The 20136-nt window shown below is 35.4% G+C and overlaps 1 protein-coding gene across 1 annotated transcript in view; it reads left to right on the plus strand.

Moving 5' to 3' along the window:
* SLC2A13 (solute carrier family 2 member 13) overlaps positions 1–20136 on the plus strand; it is a 360021-nt gene that overhangs the window by 60129 nt on the left and 279756 nt on the right. The window contains exon 3 of the mRNA XM_077870447.1: positions 16755–16963. Within this exon, the coding sequence (XP_077726573.1) occupies positions 16755–16963 (209 nt within the window). The remainder of the gene's footprint in view (positions 1–16754; positions 16964–20136) is intronic.

A 20136-nucleotide genomic window follows, 5' to 3' on the forward strand; every position in this document is an offset into this window, starting at 1 on the left:
GCTAGCTGAGGGCAGGATCAGGAGGCTTGAAACTGAGGTGCACAAGAGATGGGAGCCAGATTCTAGAGGTCTGTAGATTTTAGGCTAGAGGTTTTGAACTTTTATCTGCAGGCAAAGGGAAACTATTTTTGAGCAGAGCATGCTATAATGTAAGTCAAAGATTAACATGAGAGTGATGCTCAGAATTTTTTGGAACTCTTGGCTCTTGGATGGTTGCAGAGAACATATTTATGAGGCTGTCACCAGAATATAGGTGTGAGGTAGTGAGGTGTTATTCTTGGAGACATCAGTTAGTATGGAAATAAGTCATTGAAAAAAAACTTTTTAGGGGGGCACCTCCTGGATAGTCTGTTGTGCTTGCTACTAGAGATAGATAAATAAGAAATGTACCTGTTCTCAGGCACCTCACAGACTAATGGAGAGACTTCATCAGCGTGTTAATCAAATGATAGATAGTGCTGTGAGAACTCTTAGGGTGTGTGAATATCTTAGCTTTATGATGGAAAGATATTTGAGCTGAGTCTTTATGAATAATAGCATTCCAGTCATAGTGAGAGACAAGGAAATTCTAGGGGTAATAGAATTTTCAGAAGCCCAGTAAGTAGTGGGAAAGGACCAGTCAGTGTGGGCAATAGTGAGAAGTTTTAAAGCAGCTAGGTGAAGGGCTGTGATTACTATCTGGGAATTTGAAGGTGACATGACATAGAAGGTAGCTTTTAGTGGGTATGAATAGAACTTTATTTATTTTTTTTTAAAGATTTATTTATTTATTCATTCAGAGAGAGTGAGAGAGCGGCAGAGACACAGGCAGAGAGAGAAGCAGGCTCCATGCAGGAAGCCCGATGTGGGACTCGATCCCGGGTCTCCAGGATCACACCCCGGGCTGCAGGCGGTGCTAAACCGCTGCGCCACCAGGGCTACCCCATGAATAGAACTTTAAATCCTTTGCACTCTCATCAGCAGTACATTAAATCAGGTTTGTTTATCGAAAATACAGAAAATAATTTTAAAAATAATATAACTTTGGGATGGAAAATTGGTGAGCCTCTCTCCCTCCTAATATTTTACAATTTAAAAAATCATGTCAATAAGAAGCTTTTAGAATGATACTTCAAAAAGACTTATATTTCTAAACAAATTTATGCTGGGGAAAGTATTCTTATAATTTAGTGCTTGTAGATCAGTGACATTTAGCTCCATACAAAAAAATACAGAATAGAAAGCTGCCTTAAAAATCTAACTTGCAGTGGGCTTTTTAAAAAAGATGGATTTGGCTAACAGCTTGATTACAAGTACATGTCTTAATGCTGAAGATACTTGTAATTTCATTTTGACAAAATTAGGATACAAGACTGTTTATCATAAAGGTATTGATAGTGTTGTGGGAGGAATACATTTAAGACTTGCTTTCATAGCACATAATTTATCTGAGCTCTAATATTTTTATGTAGCTAATGCTTCAGCAATTATACAGTGTTACTAGAATCAGATGAGTTAATGGCTGTGAACATATGTACAACCTCTTACATGCTAGTAGATACTGTTTCCGGTCATCTCCAGAAAATCATGGGTTGATTTTCTATCTTGTATCTAAAGCTGGCAATAAAAATTTCCCTCATACCCAGCCATCTGAATTTTCCAGGTAAAAAGTAAATAGAGTTTGCTAATGAGAGTGGTTTGTATACAGCTCATCTCTCCTGAAGATGACCCTTATAAACCACAGACAGAATTTTAAAAACTTGACACTGGAAAACTCCAGCTCCAAGGATAGGTTGGAACTGAAGGGGACTTGATTCTTGAATGGCTCGTGGTGAGTCTACATTTATGGCTTTTTACTTGAGTGTAGTCCTCAATTCATAATGGACAGCGAGAACTTAACTAGAAAACTTAGTTTTATTGGCTTTACAGTCTCAGTGGCCAGAGTTTGGGTGGTCGGAGTGGGGTGAAATTTGAGGGTGAAAATCCAGGAAAAGAATGATCCATAGAGGAGGAAGCCCCCTAAATCTGAATATTTATTTGCCACAAATGTTTTATGGACCTCAGAACTCTGAATATACAGGAGAGATTCCTTGGAGCCTGTGGAAAACAACAGTTGCAGGATGATAAAAGCTGAGAGAGATTCTATTTCCTGCTTGTATGAGGAGTGACATATTTGGAGTTTGAAACTTGAGGTTACAGCTCAGGCTTTCCATTAGAACTGCAGAAAGACTGTGCCATGGAAGTGAAGACTGTGGCATGACTAAGGATTTGCCTTAAGACCAACCTGAAACTGAAACAGATTCATCCTAACCAAGTATAAAACCAAACCTCCACAAACTCAAGGAAGCTGATAGGTAAAAGTCTACATTATTCTGAAGAAAAGAATAAAATCTAGAGTCTCTACATTTAATCATTCACAATCCTCAGAACACAAAAAATTATTAGACGTGAATAAATGGAACTTATGACACATAACTAAAAGAAAAATTGGACAATATAGACAAATCTCAAGATAATGCAGATGTTGAAATTAGCAGAAAAGGACTTTAAAGCAGCTATTATTAATAATGTTGAAAGATTTAGCAAACAAGGTAGTCCTGCTGAGTGACCAGATGGTGATTCTCTGCAAAAAATGCAGCCTATATTAAAAAAAAAAAGCCAAATAGAAAATCTAATACTGTTGTAAGTACAGTCTCTGAAATTAACATCTAAAAAATTCATTGGATGGGCTTTAGAGAAAATTGAATATGACAGATGATAGGGCTTAGGGACTTGAAGGCAAATCCATTGATACCACCTAATTTGAAAAAGAGAAAAAGTTGAAAAAGAAAGAGGCTTAAGTAACCTAGGGCATAATGTTGAATATTCTTATATACCTCTAATTAACACTAAGTAGTCTAGTATACATGTAATTGAAATCCAAGAAAGAGAGAATGAAGAAAAAATATGTTAAAAAAAAAAGAGAAAGGCTGCAAACTTCCAAAATGTGGTGAAAACAGTAAGTACTGATTCCAGAATATAGTGAATCCCAAGTAGGATAAATATAAAGATGAACATATGCAGGCATATCATAGTCAACCGGTTGAAAACAGAAGACACATACAGAGAAAGTTAGGATCCAAGAAAAAAAAGACATGTTACATGAAGAGGAACGGCAATACAAATGATGACTGACTGTACATCAGGAACAGCGGGAGATCTGGAGACAATGGCATGTCATCGTTAAACTACAGTTGACCCTTGAACAACATGGGTTTGAAATGCGTGGGTCCACTTACCAGAATTCTTGTACAAATATGGTAGAGTACTATAAATGTATTGTCTCTTATGATTTTCATAGTAACCTTTTCTGTAGCTTTTTTATTTTAAGAATATGGTACATAATACATATCACATACAAAATATATATGTGTTTTAATGTTAATCGAATGTTACTGGTAAGGCTTCTAGTCGGGAGTAGGCTATAAGTAGTTAAGTTTCTAAGGGAGTCAGAACTTGTGTTTGGATTTTTGATGGCGCAGGGTGGGTATTCCTCACTCCTACATCGTTCGGGGTCAGCTGTACTGAAAGAAAAATGTCAATCCAGTAAAATCTTCAAAAATATAGGTAAAATAAAAACATTTTCAGACAAAGTAAAATTAAGAGACTCTCACCACCAGACTTCCTGAATCATAAGAAATAGTAAGGGAAATTCTTCAGACTGAGGGAAATGAATGACTCTTGATGAAAGCTCATCTACAGTAAGGAAGAAGAGCACCAGCTATCATAAATAGAAGGCTAAGTATGAAGTACTTTGTTTTTCTCCTCTCAATTTTTCCAAAAGACCTATGACTTTACATTTAAATGTATGTAGCTATAAAACATATGATGACAATAGTAAAAACATTAGAGGAAGTATATGAAAATTAAATGTTTCTGAAGAGTTACAGTTCTGAAGCCACTATAAGAATTAAAATGGAGGAGTGTTTGGGTAGTTCAGCTAGTTGAGCAAACAATTCTTGGTGTCAATTTAGGTCATGATCTCAGGATCTTAGGATTGAGCCCCGTATGAGGCTCCGCACTTAGTGGAGAGTCTGCATTTCTTCTCCTTTTCCCTCTGCTGCACCCCCGCCCCCGACTTTCTCCTTATATATAAAATAAATCTTAAAGAATTAAAGTGGAGGGGTGCTTGGGTGCTTAAGTGTCTGACTCCTGATTTTGGCTCAGGTCATGATCTCAAGGTTGTGAGTTTAGGCCCCATGTTGGCTCCACGCCCAGCATGGAGCCTGCTTAAGATTCTCTCTCTCCCTCACTCTCAGCTCACATTCTCTTTCTTTAAGGAAAAAAAGAAAAATAATTGAAATGGATATTTAAAATATTTGGGTAAGCAGAACAAAGGCAAGAAAGGAAGAACACAAGAATAAAAACCAGATAGAACAAATGGAAGGCAAATAGCAAATGGTAGACTTAAAACTCAATTTTACAACAATTATAAAATGTAAAAAAATATTCGTTGTGCACAAGAAGTATGACCTAAGTCTATGTTGTCTAAAAGTGACACAATTTAAGTATAATGCCACAGATAGGTTAAAAGACTAGGAAAAGATATACTGTACAAACACGAAATGTAAGAAAGCTGTGTGGCTTTGTTAATAGTCACACACAGTAAGACTTTAAGACAAATGGTATTACCAGAGATAAGAAGGGGCATTTCATAATGATAATAGAGCCAACTAATCAGAAATAAGAATAATTTTAAAAATCTTATAGTTTTTCCAGTTAGCTTCAAAATGCATAAACACAAATTAGCAGATGGTGACTATACAACATTGTGAATAGACAATGTTAACATATCTTTACACTTAAAAATGATTAAAAGGTAAATTTTATATTTCACTACAATAAAAAACTTTGAAAAACTAAAAGAAGAAATAGACAAATCTGTGCTCATATTTGGAGAATTTGAAACTGTTAACAACTGATAAAAATAATTAGACAAAAAAAATAATTAGACAAAAAGTAAGGTTACAGAAAAACCAGATAACACTGCTAAACTAACGTTTCATGATGAACATTTGTAGACTGCTGTACCCAACAGCTGCAGGAAGGACATCCTTTTTCAGATTGACGTTAGACATTCTCTAAAATTGACCATATCTCAGACCATAAAATAAATGTATATATATATATATATATTTTAAGATTTTTGTTTATTTAGAGAATATGAACTGGAGGGGAGGGAGAGAGAGAATCTCAAGTGGATTCTGTGTTGAGCAAGGTGCCCATTGCAGGGCTCAATCTCACAACCCTGAGATCAAGACCTGAACCAAAATCAAGCATCAGATGCATAATGAACTGAGCCATTCAGGCATCCCAATGTTAATAAATTTTAAAAATGAATTGTATAGAATATGGCTTCTGATCATAACAAACAGTATAAGAGAACCAGAAAATCTTCAAAAAACCAGCATGTTCTAAATAATGAATCTAAGGAGAAATCAGAAAGAAAATTAAAAAATAGTTTTGAATTAAAAGAAAATACAGTATGTCAAAGTTTGTGGAATGCAGTTTCAGCTGTGTTTAAAGAAAAATATATAGTTAAGGTGATTATATTATTGGAGGAAAAGTCATATGATCTAAGTTTCACGTAGAGAAGCTAGAAAAATATGGGCACAATAAATCCAAAGAAAACAGAAGAAAATAAATAATAAACTAGAAGTCAATGTAATAGAAAAGTAAGCAATAGAAAAAATATACTGTTGATTCTTTGGAAAGATGAATAAAATTGATAAACTGATATGACTGATAAGCTGATAAGAAAAAGCTAATGCACAAGTTATCAATATCAGGAATAAAAGGTTATGTCATTGCTCTGGACATTATTAGGGTGATAGAATGCTTTGAATGACTTTGTGCCAATAAATTCAACAACTTAAGTAAAATGGGCATATTGCTTGAAGATCATAGTCCTACTAAAAACTGACATAAGGTAAAATGGAAAATCTGAATATCCCTGTCTTAAGTAAATTGAATCGCTATTGGTAACCTACTTGCAAAGCAATATTGAGGCCTACATGGTTTCAGTGTTGAATTCTGTAAAATATTTAAGGAAGAAGTAGCTCCAGGGCACCTGGGTGGCTCAGTGGTTGAGCCCTCTGCCTTTGGCCCAGGGTTTGATGCCAGGAGCCTGGGATGAGTCCCTTATCAGGCTCCCCGCAGGGAGCCTACTTCTCTCTGCCTATGTCTCTGCCTCTTTCTCTGTGTTTCTCATGAATAAATTAAAAAAAAAAAAAAAGCTCCAAGCATAAGCAAAAGCTTTAAGAAAATAAAGATGGAAGGAATAATTCCCAGCTGGGATTTTGAGGACAATGTAACTCTAATGTGGCCTAAGCTATTAGAAAAAAAAATCTCTAGGATACTGATCAAAAGTATCCTTGCAAAATACTAGTAAAATTAAAGCTAGTAATACATAAAAGTATAATAAATTGTGACCAAGTCAGTTTTCTGAGGAAAGTCAGGTTATTTAGCATTTGAAAATTAATTCATGCAGGTCACCATGTTCAAATTATTAAAAAGAGGAGAACCTGTATAATTAACTCAATATATGCAGGGAAAGCTTTTGACAGAATAACATTTATTTATGATAAAACCTTCCAGCAAACTAGAAGAGCACTTCTTGAACTAAATAAAGGACATGTATGAAAAAAATCTGCAGTCAACTTTGTACACAATGGTGAAAGCCTGAATGTTTTCCTTATTACTTGCAAAGCAAAAGTGTCTGCTATCACCATTTATAGTCATTCAGATTCATTCAAGTGAACAAATCGATTCTAAAAGTTTTTACAGAAAAGAGAAGGACCTAGAATTGCCAAAAGCATCTTGAAGAATGAAATTAAAGAGTTTTGTCTGATTTTAAGACTAAGTATAAATAAAGCTAAAGAATCAAAACAGACTGGTAAGGATAAATAAATCAGTGAAATACAATAATAATGTGGATGTATCTCAAAAAACATGACTGAAAGGAGTACAGTCTTCAACATTCTGTATGATGTTCATTAACATGCAAAATAAGCTATGGGGACAGAAATTCAGTCATTGGTTGACTATGGCAGTGTGGATTGCTGGAAAGAGAGTATAGGGACTTTCTGTAATGATGGAAATATTCTGATTTTTTATTGAGATGGTGGTTATAAGGGTATATATATTTCTCAAAACTCTTACAATGGTATACCTTGGAGCTCTTCATTTTGTTATATGCAAATTGTACTTTAAAAATGTTCATCTGCACCTTCTTTTAGCTCCCTCCATCATACTCCTTTTCTGTATGTTACTTTTTCTAACATCCTCAATTGAAATAACTTTTGTCTTTGTTCCTACACTGTGCTAAAACCTCAGTCATAGCAATTAGATATAATTGTATTTTTGTTTGATGTTACTAGTGTATAAGCTCCTTGAAGCAACGGATGTCTACTAATCATTGTATCTCCCAAATCCCTAGCCCAGAGCTTTGGATATGGAAGATTTTCAGAGGGGGGCAGGGAAGAAAAAGGATATGTATGTAGGTTTGGTTGTGTGCATTATTTCTAGCACTAGTACCGTGCATTTTGTACAAGTCATTGTATTTTGCACATTTGCAGTTTAATATCTGTGCAAAACACATTCGTTTTAATATCACATCTTATTCAAAGGAAGTATATCTTGCTGTTTCTACTATAATCACAACACTCTAAATAAGCTTGACCTGATACACCAATGTCAAATCACTTTGAGGCATTTCCCCCACCACCTACACAGAGTTCATTTTTTTTTGTTTACATATTTGACATTATTTTTGGTAAATAGTTTATACAGACACATTCATTAGGTAACACAAAAGTTACTCATTTGCTGATCATATATCACCTGCTTTTTACTTGAAAGATTCCAACTGGGACATGATTTTTGTTCTTATGTACTTTCAGCTTTGGTCTCATGTTTACTCTCTAGCTGCCATCAGATTATCAGATATGTCAGTCATCAGTGTTGATGTTCTGCATGGTCCTTGAAGGCAGAGGGAAATTAATTTACCAGCCTGGGATCTCAATTTATTATTTTAATCTCTTATCTGTTAAAATGGAGTTGTGAGTCATGCACTAAAATTGAAAAATATGTTAAAAGGTGAGTTGTAATCATAGCAGGTGGCTAAATTCAGTGTTATCCTTTTGCATCTAAAACTTGCATTTAGAAACATACTACATAAATTACAATTTATATTCGGTGATTATCATGTACATATTTGTGATTTTGACATATGATGTGAGCATTTCTTTTGTAAATCCAGGAATAGAGATCTTTTAGTAAATGCATAACTCATTATTAAGTATGTAAGAAGTACATGAAAAAAACCTCAAAATCCATAGAAACATTGAGCAGTGAAGTCAGGTAGCTCAGGATGTAGGACTGAAGGAATAATGTTCTTGAATGTGGTTTGAAAGGGTTGGATTATGCCTTTTTAAGGGGAAAATGTTTCCTTTCCCTAAACAAGGTACAATGACATATATTGGAAAGTTTGGCTTGAGAGATATTTTTGGATTTATACAGTACTATACCATCTCTGGTTTAAGTGCTCTCATGATGCTTAGTGATTGGCATAGAGTTTGGCACTTAATGTACATTAAGGAGATGCTTGCTGGGTAAACAGCTCAGAATAACAGCTCAGATAGATCATAGGAATTCAGCCTTTCCAAACAACACAGTAAATCTTCATTAGGTAACACTTTCGAAGAATTTACTAACTGCTGACCCTTTTTATTTTCAATGAACTGTTTGAGAAAAAAGTGGCTTAGAGTTTATTTCATAGTTCTATGTAAAAGGATGCCAGTTGGAAACTTTTAAAGAATAAAGCTTAGTATCTTAATATTTATGATATTCCTCTTTTTTGTGCTATTCAGAAAGAGCTAACATGAACATGATTTGTAAATTAGTAGGAAATAGATATAAATGTAATGTAAGCTAGAAGAGGATGGAAATATCAGAATTATAAATTTGGTTTTGTCACCTGATTTTTTTTTCCAGTGAATTTCAAGAAAGTATTGGATATTAGAGAATATTGCTAAAAACCCTCACTATACAAGGGACAAACTTCAGACGTCGTCACTGAGCTAATCTGAGTGTTGTGAAAAATAACAAGATTCTCTGTGACTAGAATATAAGGTGGATATTTGGCTGAAAAATACATTTAACAATGTGAGTTTAGGAGACAAGTAAGGAAGTGGTTATTGAACACCTTAATGCTGTCATGGCCTAGTGGGATAATTGGCTGACTGCAGTGTCCAAAAAACCTTTATATGCTTCTCAGAGTGAAGTATCTTCCCTTAGTAGAACTCAAGAGCTGTAAAAACAATTGCATACAATTTGTTTCAAATATAACATCTTGTAATACAGCTCTCTTAGCTATGATAGTTTTTCTAGAATAGCTTGACTTATAATTAAAACCATAAATCATATAGCTCTTTTTTTGTAAGGCATTGGGAACCTTTTTACATTGTTTGGGAACTTAAGAACAGAGAGGAGAAGAAAAATAAACAGCATGTGGATGCAAGATATAATTCCTCACTCTTGCATAATTCCTTTTGGAAGAGGAGAAGTTTAGAGAGGCCTTTGGGAGGCAGAGATTGAAAATCAAAATATCGTGGAAAGCAATGTTAGATCTATCAAGTTCCCTTATGTAAAATATTTTAAAAGGATCAAATAATTGTTTTTTGCTCCTAGTCATTTTTAAAACTATCTCCTACCATGTTACCCATATTTTTCCTACATGAAAAATGTATGTATGTCTTAAATTCAAATTCAGTTTGGCACAGTGTTCAAAACAAGCAGTATGAGTTTGCCTATACAAATGAGATATTTTCTTTTAATTAATAGTTGATTATTTTCATAGTAAAACTCTGGTGTCGAGAGCAATAGTATATTCCATGTGTCACCAGCAGGTCTGTGTTGTTAAGTTTGCATTTCCCCTTCCTGTGGGTGCTTTTGTGGCAGGTACCATGCTCCTAGGAGGCTGACTGCCCCCAGGTAGCCCCTTTGCCATGTTACTCTGCAGTGCTTTAATACATTTAACAGAGGTGAGTGAGCAATAGAACTTCTAAAGTTATCCTCGAAAGTCTTTAAACATGAGGTAAAGATTAATTTATCTTAATGTTCTTTTTTATGATTTCTGCAGAATTAAGGTAACTAATCATTAGACATTTATTATAGCTAGTCTTACAATAAACATTGGAGCCAGATTGCCTAGATTATTTTATTTTTAAATTTTTAAGAAAGATTTACTTATTTTAGAGAGAGGGAGGGAGAGGGAGCAGGGGTGGGGAGGGGCAGAAGGAGGGAGAGAGAAGCTCAAGCAGACTCCCCACTGAGCATGGAGCCCCACAATGGGCTTAATCCCAGGACCCTGAGATCATGACCTAAACCGAAATTAAGAGCCAGATGCTTAACCAACTGAGCCACCCAGGTGCCCCAAGATTGCCTAGGTTTTAATCGTAGGTCCACTGCATACTAGTTCTATATCTAATTTATACTTAGTTTGTCTTTAAAATGGGGACTGTAATGATACCCACTTCATAGGGTCATTGTGAAGACAAATGGGTTAATGTTTCTTAAACCCTTTGAACAGTACTGGGCACATAGTAACTAGTGATTTGTATTAATCGCTTATTACTATTGCTACTGTTAAGTGATTACATGTCTAAGCTATTTTCAACTAGTTTTTTTTTTTTAATGTATTTGGAACCTAATCATCACCCTGTAGAACTACTAGAGGATAAATAATGTGTTCATCATGTTTTCAGTAGACCATGTCATCAGATAACCATTTTATTATCAAAGAAGTGGGGCAATTATGAGCCACAGAGTTCATGTCTTAAATGGCCATCAGTTAGAGGATGCTTGCCTTAGTTTTGTGGGTGAGAGCACTATGATTCCTTTAAAACAAGAATGGTGGCAAATATGGAGTCCAGTGCAGGCCCAGTTTGGTTTTATGTGAAGTACCACCAGGGGAAGGGCTGTCACCTAGGAATGCAGGATCTTTGATTCACAGAGCTTCAGTTCTTGGCACTGGGAAGAAGGCTTAATCTGTGGTAAAATAGCTGGGCTTGTCTCCTTTGGTGACAGCTGGCCCAGCCACACCACTTGAAAGCATTGCCCACAATTTTAGGGCCCATCCTGGTTTTCTGGAAGATAGGCAGGTGCTGATCTAGCTAGTTGGACCAGAAAATAGCTCATTTGTTAACTTCAGTTGAGAAAGTATAAAAAAAATCACCTGTGAGTGATCAGGATGCCACAGAAGATTCTTAAGAATTTTAGAATTCCTGAAAGCTTGGGATTTGTGCTCTAGTCAGCCTCCTTCCCTTTCTGTCAGCTTGGTGTGCCTCCAGAAGATAAATAGCTTTTGCCTTAAAGTGTGGACCTTGGGTGCTTATTGTTCACTTTTACCCCCTGGGTTTTTAAAAACACTTAGACAGGTGGTTCTTAGCCCTGACTGCACATTAGCACCACCTGGGGAGCTTTTAATAAAATAGAATTTCCTGGGCCTGAAGCCCAGACCAATTAATCAAAATCTTGGATGGGTAGGGCCTGGACACTAATATGTTTTAAAAGTCTTCCTCCCCCCCTTCTAATGTGAAGTCAGGGTTTAGAGCCCTTGATTTAACTTAAAATAATGAGATCTCCCATATCAATATTTAAGTACTACTTTGGGGGATTGACTGCCCTAGTTTGTCAGCAGACTGTCTTATTAGTCATGTGGTTCCTGATTTCCTTGGATTTCCAGGACTCAAGGTGAGTCCCAAATACATACTGCCTTTACTAAGCCTATAGACTTCTTGCTCTTATAGTCTCACGATAAAATTTTCATCAGTAACACAGCAAAGCAATCTTTTATTTTTCTTATTCTTCAGTCTGCACATCATCAGAACAACAGTTTTTTTCTCAAGAAAGAAATTGGTTAGTTTTACTTACTGACTTTGGGTGGATGATACAGCCAAGATCAATAAATTGTATTGAATTGATAGGTGAGGGAGTCAGGGAGGTAAGTTTTTTATGGCTAAGTGCCTTCTCCATTTTAGGTACCAACTGTATGGTTCCACTTAATTCTCTCAGCAGTCCTATGAAATAGATCTGTCACCTGTACATTAAAATATTAAATAACTTGATCAGGGTTTTGTGGCTAGTATGCCCAGAGCTGAATAGAACCCAGGTCTGTTCCTATGTTCTTTCTATCATAAACCACAACTACTCCCCATCTTCTCTTATTTGGTCTTTGCAGAGCCTTGGAAATTTATTCATCAAAATACTTTTATCATTTTTTGGGAGGAAAAAATTTCCTTTACCCATTAGAGTTCCTCTGCCTGGCCTAACATGAGACATGAGATCACTTAACAAGAGACAAATAAAAGTTTAATGACATGTATTACCTCCTGTATAAATAGGAGAGACCCACATAAAACTCACTGAGCAACTCCACAAAGAGGCCAAAGCCATCACCCTAAATACTATATTCATCTAAAGACCAAAGAAGATGTTGGGGGCTAGGAGACAGTTATGACAGGTTGGGGAGAGAAAAGCACAGTAAACAAGGGCAAGGTTGTGATGCAGATTTAAGTCTTAACCTTCTCCTTTGATAAGAGTCTCCAGAACTCTTACAGAGGGAAATACCCCTACAAGAGGAAATTTCCCTTGTAAATGTAAATGAATTTTACAAAAGGGTAATTTCTATTTGGTTTTTAGAGCTTTCCCTGTGTTTGCAGTTTCTTAAAGATACTTAGCCTAAAATAATCCTTATGCCAAAGAGACCCTTTTGGGGTGGCAAATTGTGTACATCATGAAAGGTAATCAAAATATAGTAAAATAAGCTTTGTTTTACTTCTAGAAGAGGAAAATTAGGACATAAATGTATAAAACATGTTTTATTTTGCCTGCTTTCTGGAACCAGGCTTCAATATCCTTAAAGGTTGACAGTTGGGTGCCACCCACCTTACTGTTAGGGCATTGAATTGTGTATTTGAGACCTTAGACTCTTGGATTTTAAAGGACTAGAGAGCTAATCTATAGCTTGCATTAGGAACATAAACTAATATGTATGTATACAATTTTCTTTTTGTACTTACCTTTTCTACCCTTCTCCCTTTTCTTTCAGTTTTTAGAAATACTGTGTCCTAGGATTAGTGAGTAGTAAAATGCACAGTATTATGTGAGCACCTTTTGGTGCCTGAAAACAGTTTCTATATTCATTTCAAGTACTGCTTTGAAGTTCCCTGTGTAGCTCTTTAATTTTAATTCATCAGTAAGGGGGTTTGGAGAACAGAAAGAAAGATCATGAAAGATGTAGAGGAACAACACACGAAGGCTTCCATTTTTAGAATTTTTAAAATCTATTTCCTAATCCAGTATATTTGGCATTTGCCTCTTATTGCCTTTTTTTTTTTTTTTTTACACAATTGGCAGTAATGGGCAATACAATTGTGTATAACTTTTTCTTCAAGAGAGAACACAAGTGAACAAAAATGTTATTCATTTACAGCAATAAAACATACATTAAAGTAACACATTTGGTTATACAAGTTAACATCTTAAGAGGAAGCTGCCACAAGTATGCATTTATGTGAGCCAATCTCTCATCTGAAGACATCCTAAGAATCTTCAGATGAGACATCTTCAGAAAAGGTCTGATTATATCTGGAATAACAGTTTAATTGGAAGAAATTACCTCGCAACGAAGTTTGCAGAGCTAAATGATCCAGAAGAATTGCTACATGAACCAGTGTTATACAAATGTGAAGTACGTTTATTTTCTGTCTAGCTAATACAAAAAGTTTAGATGTATAGCTCCTTTTGTATCATTTCTAAAAATATTTACTAAGTACCTACTGTGTGCAAGATATTTTTTTAGGTGCTTTGTCAAATACAAAGTTAAATACAAAATCAGGTGAGATACATATATAATTCATTATAATACAAGGTATAGTGACATAAATGGAGTTTAAAACACTGTGTTCTATAGGTTAGCAGAGGAAGGAATGATTAAGTATTGATATAATTATCACAGCCCATGGATTAAGAAAACACTTTTAATAAGATCTTGTTTAATACTATAAACCAAAATGACTCATTTAGTCATAAGAACTTTGTTTATTAAAAATCTTAATTTTTCTGTTTCCATGTGTGGCTTTATGTGCTGTTTGGAGTGAGCGATACTTTTTAAATTTTGTTTTGCTTCACTTCAAGTTTTTATTTGAAACCCATTTAGTAAACATATAGTGTAATATTAGTTTCAGGAGTAGAATTTAGTGGTTGATTACTTACATACAACACCCAGTGCTCATTACAACAAGTGCTCTCCTAAATACCAATCACCCATTTAGCCTGTCCACACCCCCCTACCAGCAACCCTCCATTTGTTCTCTATAGTTAAGAGTCTGTTTTATGGTTTGCCTCTCTTTTTTTTGACACCTATGTTCATCTGTATCGTTTTGCAAATTCCATATGTGAATAAAATCATATGGTATTTGTCTTTCTCTGATTTTGCTTAGGATAATATACTCTAGTTCCATCTGTGTCATTGCAAATGACAAGATTTCATTCTTTATCACTGGGTAATATTCCATTGTATATGTTTTCCACAGCTTCTTTATCCATTCATCAGTCAGTGGGGCATTTGGGGTCTTCCCATAATTTGGTAGTTGTTGATAATGCTGCTGTAAACATCAGGGTGCATGTGTTTCTTCAAATCAGTATTTCTTATCCTTTGGGTAAATACCGAGTAGTGCAATTGCTAGGTCATAGGGTAGTAATATTTTTAACATTTTGAGGAAGCTCCATACTGTTTTCCAGAATGGCTCTACCAGTTTGCATTCCCACTAAAGTGTTATCAAGGGTTCCCCTTTCTCTGCATCCTCCCCAACATCTGTTGTTTCCTGTGTTAATTTTAGCCTTTCTGGCTAGTGTAAAGTGGTATCTCATTGTAATTTTGATTTGTAGTTCCCTGATGAGTGATGTTGAGCATCTTTTCATATGTTTATTAGCTGTCAGTATATCTTCTACGGAAAAATGTCTGTTTATGTCTTCTACCCGTTTTTTGACTTTGATAAGTTCTTTATAGATACTGGAAACTAAACCTCCATCAGATATGTCATTTGCAAATAGTTTAGAGTGAGAAGTAGTCTATGGAAAAATGTCTGCTTATGTCTTCTACCCATTTTTTGAGTTTGATAAGTTCTTTATGGATACTAGATACTAAACCTCCATCAGATATGTCATTTGCAAATAGTTTAGAGTGAGAGGTAGTCTTAACACCCATGTGACAATTTTTTTTCCTGCTATTTTTGGAATTAAAATGAATTTGTTTGAAAAGTAGTGGACTTATTTCACAAGTTGTATATCTGGAGGCTTCAAGGCTGCTCACTCTACTTTGGGTTTAATATAGCTTAAAACTTGGAATAGCTTTAAAAAGTATATCAAGTCAATTGATTTATTGTGAGTATCAGTGAGTATGTTTGTTAATTAATCAGAGTTGGCTTTCTGAGCTCTACCATCATAAGTCTGCCATGGAACATAAACTCAGAGAATTTGGATCAACAGAAAAACATACAGGTCTCCTAGATCCATAGAAGTTTCCATTTAAAAGTGACCTTGAAGTTGAGCTAATCTAGCCCCTCAATTCAAAAAGATCGAGGCCTAACATCAAAGGAATGTTAGGACATAGATCTAGTGGTCAGGATAATTTTGCAGAGATCTTTGATATTGATGTACTCATACTAGTATTTTTATTTCTTTGATGGTTTTAAAATGACATGCCTTTTTACTATATTTCTGTCATTTTTAAAAGATTTAATATATTTCTGAGAATACACAGAGAGGAGAGAGAGAAGCAAAGACACAGGCAGAGGGGCAAGCAGGCGCCGTGCAAGGAGCCTGACGCGAGACTTGATCCCGGGTCTCCAGGATCAGGCCCCCGGCCGAAGGCGGCGCCAAACCCCTGAGCCACCTGGGCTGCCCTGTTTCTGTCATTTTAACAATGATTGTTTGCTTCTATCTTTTTTCTGCTCTGGCTTTTCCTTAGTTAATGAGGGTGAATGTGATGCTTGATGGCAAAATGAAATCATTACTGACCATTCATGGAGCAAAAAAAAAAAAAAAATAAGGAGTTTGGGGTATTTATTTTAATGAAAAAAAATCTTTTTAAACAGATAATCAGAGTTTTGTCTGAGACCCATTTTCTATTGTAAAACAGAATTATATGTATTAGTATTAGAAAGGGGTGGTGATTATGGTGTTTTGCATGATGTGTGTGGTTCAGAATGTACATACATAATTATTGTGACTTTTGCCCTTTTTAAATGTAATTGGTATGAGAGAGAAGAATCTGATTTTTCTCATTTTCCAGTTTCTCACTACAGTATAAAAGTATCCTTTTTTGCGACGCCTGGGTGGCTCAGCTGTTGAGCGTCTGCCTTCAGCTCAGGGTGTGATCCCAGAGTCCCAGGATCGAGTCCCACATGGGGCTTCCTGCATGGAGCCTGCTTCTCCCTCTACCTAAGTCTCTGCGTCTCTCTCTCTCTGTCTCTCTCATGAATAAATAAAACCTTTAAAAAAAATCCTTTTTTTTCTGGTCACACACACACACACACACACACACACACAAAGAGAAAATCACTCTAATTTAATATTAGATACTATTCCCCATGTGGTGAACACAAACTTTTTATTTGTACTCAGTGTTAATTCCAAATTTTAAAATAATACATGGATTTTTTTTATTGCAGGTACATGTTGGGACTTGCAGCAATTCCAGCAGTTATACAGTTTTTTGGCTTTCTCTTTTTACCTGAGAGTCCTCGGTGGCTGATTCAGAAAGGACAGACTCAGAAGGCTCGTAGAATTTTATCTCAGATGCGTGGTAACCAGACCATTGATGAGGAATATGATAGCATCAAAAACAACATTGAAGAAGAAGAAAAAGAGGTTGGCTCAGGTATGTGGATTTTGTACTTATATGAATTTTAAAACTACATAATGGTTTTATTTAGAAACTATATTCTTTTGCTATTATTTAGCAACTCTAAATGATGTAACATTTTCATGTGTATAACCAAATCAAAATAAATATATTTTAATTTAGTTTTTGAAGTAATATAAGAATGTTATAAAAGAAAGAAAACCCATCCCCATAATACCACTATCCTTACATAATTACTATTTTTAGTTTTGTATAGTCTCTTTTATTCTTTCAAAATTGGATATATATGACATGGTTGTCATCATTTTTTGTGCAGGGGGTAATTTTTGAGTATAGACGTATTTTACAAATAAATACATATAAAGATATACATATGCATTTTGACCTTCTGTATTACCAGAGAGCCTCATAGTGTGAACTGTTGTCAAAATAAATCACTTTAGTAAAACTAAATACCGTGTTTACACGTATTACATTAATTTTCATATAAGTTTTATAAAGAATAAGAATGCCTCTTGATCCTAGTTTTGGAATCATTTTGTATTTCCCTCTTTTCATTACAATGTTTAACTGATTGTCTAATCGCAATTTCACCATGTTGGAAAACCAAAAGAAGTTTCTTCTAGTCCATTTATATTGATGAATTTCTTTTCAGAGAAGAAATCAGGTAGGGTTTTGAAAAATCTCAAACAGGATCTCTAATCTTGAGAGATTTGAATAAGTGATTTGTAGGATGCATATGTTGTGAGGTAGACATTTTGTAATACATTTCTCAACAATAACCATTACACTGGTAGATTCACAGTTCCTAAAATCGTCTCATTTTCTCCCAGCCGTCCTTTTGCCCCTGTATTAATATTAATTGGTAACCCAAGTGGAAATGCTGACTTGTGTTAGTCAAATTATTTTTCATACTTGAGAAAATGAAAACACCCATACTCATGTATTGATATATGTCACACAAGTCTTGGTGTGTTCACTCACCTGCTCTTGCTATAATTTTTGGTAGAGCTGAAGGTTGTGCTTTCCTGAAACAATAGAATAAACACTGTGCAGAAGCTGGTCACCATGTTGGCCACACCTGACTTACAATTTATATGCAGTGCAGTAGTGCGGTGTTGTTATTTTCTTGCTCAGGTCAAAGCTCCAGTGAACTGTGAGCCAAATCTAGGTCAAGGTCATTTTTAACAAACAAGTTTGTGAGCATATACTATGTGCCTGGCACTGTAAGCATTTCCAGAATAAGCTATTAGTGCAAGTTTTAAAGAGAATTTTGCTTTAACAAAATAATTCACTTTTACTGAGTTGAACATTTTTGTTAATTTAAAAATACTATTTTAAATGTTCATTTAAATTACAAATAAATTCATTTATGTTCCTGTCTGAATTTCTCTCAGCTGTGGCCCACATGAAATCAGATCTTGTTTTTTTGTAGTAATCAGAGTGCTTGAAGCCCATGTACTGACAATGTATGAGTAGAAAAACTTTTCAAGTTATTAGGTTATATTAAATACTGTTCAGAACATAAATTTTTATCATCTAAAGGATAACAACTTAATTTAAAAAGCCTTCCTATTTAGGGGTAGGGATGCACTGATTTTACTACAAAGCATTGACCATGTAGCTTCATTTTGACTGCTAAAAACTTTGTCCAGCTGGTATAGCCATGCAGCTGTCGAGTGCACACTCTTTGAGTTTCATGGTTATTTGGAACGTATAACCAGATTTTTTGCTTAAGAAACTTAAGGTACTTAAGATTGTAATTATCTGTATCTCCTTTAGTTTTTACGAGAAATCTTTTGGAGCTAAATAGGGCACTTTTCTTTGGTAAAGATAAAATACTGAGCTGTTTACTTATTTCCCAGTATTGCTCTATATACATATTTGGTTATTCATTGAATCCTAATAGCATTTGTCCTGTGCTTGGGTAAATATCTTAAACCTTGCAAGTACTAAGATTTATAATTTCCCCATTTTAGATTAGTATTATTTGAGTACTATCATCTTGCTTAATTTTAAAATTAATCTCATGTTCTTTTTTAAAAGTATGGAATTAATAGCATTGTGGCATAAATTCACAAGGCAGATTTGCCAGTGTTAAATATCAAGTAATTTTGGGGCCCTATTTTTATGATTGAGAAGTTTGACCAGGATAAAACCTATTCTGCATAAGTGTGAATTTTATTTTAGCATTGTCAGGTCCAGGAGCAAGACTGTGTCCATTTAGTTGGAAAACAGAGACCAGTGCTAGGGCTTGTCATAACAAACCAGCAGGGTCCTGGCCCTCAGCCACTTCTGCATTAAAAAATGATAGGCTATGTGGACAAACATATATGAAAGAACAGCTAATTTCAAAGTAATAAAAATGCCCTGGCCCAGAGAAGACAAGTCAGCCATTATGTTGCAGGGTTAGAGGTTAGCCTGGGTTCTTCTGCTCATGGATCCTGACAAGGTAAATCTGGAGCTCCTACTTCCTGGGGACTCTGGGCAGTAGAGTGCAGCTGCCTGGAGGGGGGAACTTTGGCCTAGCCACTGCAAAATACTCCAGATCTTTCAGGGGATTGGAAAGAAGTTGTGTGTGACCCCTGTTTCTTCTGGAGAGAAATATTTTATTGTCAGACATGGTGGCTTAATTACCTGCTACCTGCCTGTAGGAACTTAATAAGTAGATCTGATTCCACCTCAGTTCCCATGTCCTTCTCGGGGAGTTTGCAGTGGATTTGTAACTTATGACTGTTATGGTACTTGATTATGTGACCCTTCTCTCTTCGTAGGATTTTTTTATCTTAGTCACTAGAGTTTAAATTTGATTTCTTTGAGGAAAGTAGGCATAGCAACCAAATTAGGTGTTAATTAAATTATTTTTTGGAAGTGTGAAATAACCAGTGCAGGTGGGATTTACTTCTGGGTCAGACACACTTTGTGACTTTCTGTGGTGAATATGCTGGTTGTTCTGGTTGTGTCAGCAGCATAGGTGTGGCTCAGAGGCCACACTGTGGAATAGGATTGTATTGTATTGGTATTCCATGTCTTCTGCACATGGCAAAAAGGTCAACCTCCTTAACATGTGATTTCGGTGGGAAAAAGAAAAAAAAAGGAGTAACTGATGGGAAAGAAGCAAACAGTTGGTTTTCCCATTGTATTCAACACTGTTTACACATCCTGCAGGACTAATAAAGTGAGACTGG

The sequence above is a fragment of the Canis aureus genome, chromosome 25 (genome assembly GCF_053574225.1).
Source record: "Canis aureus isolate CA01 chromosome 25, VMU_Caureus_v.1.0, whole genome shotgun sequence".
Taxonomy (NCBI): Eukaryota; Metazoa; Chordata; class Mammalia; order Carnivora; family Canidae; genus Canis; species Canis aureus.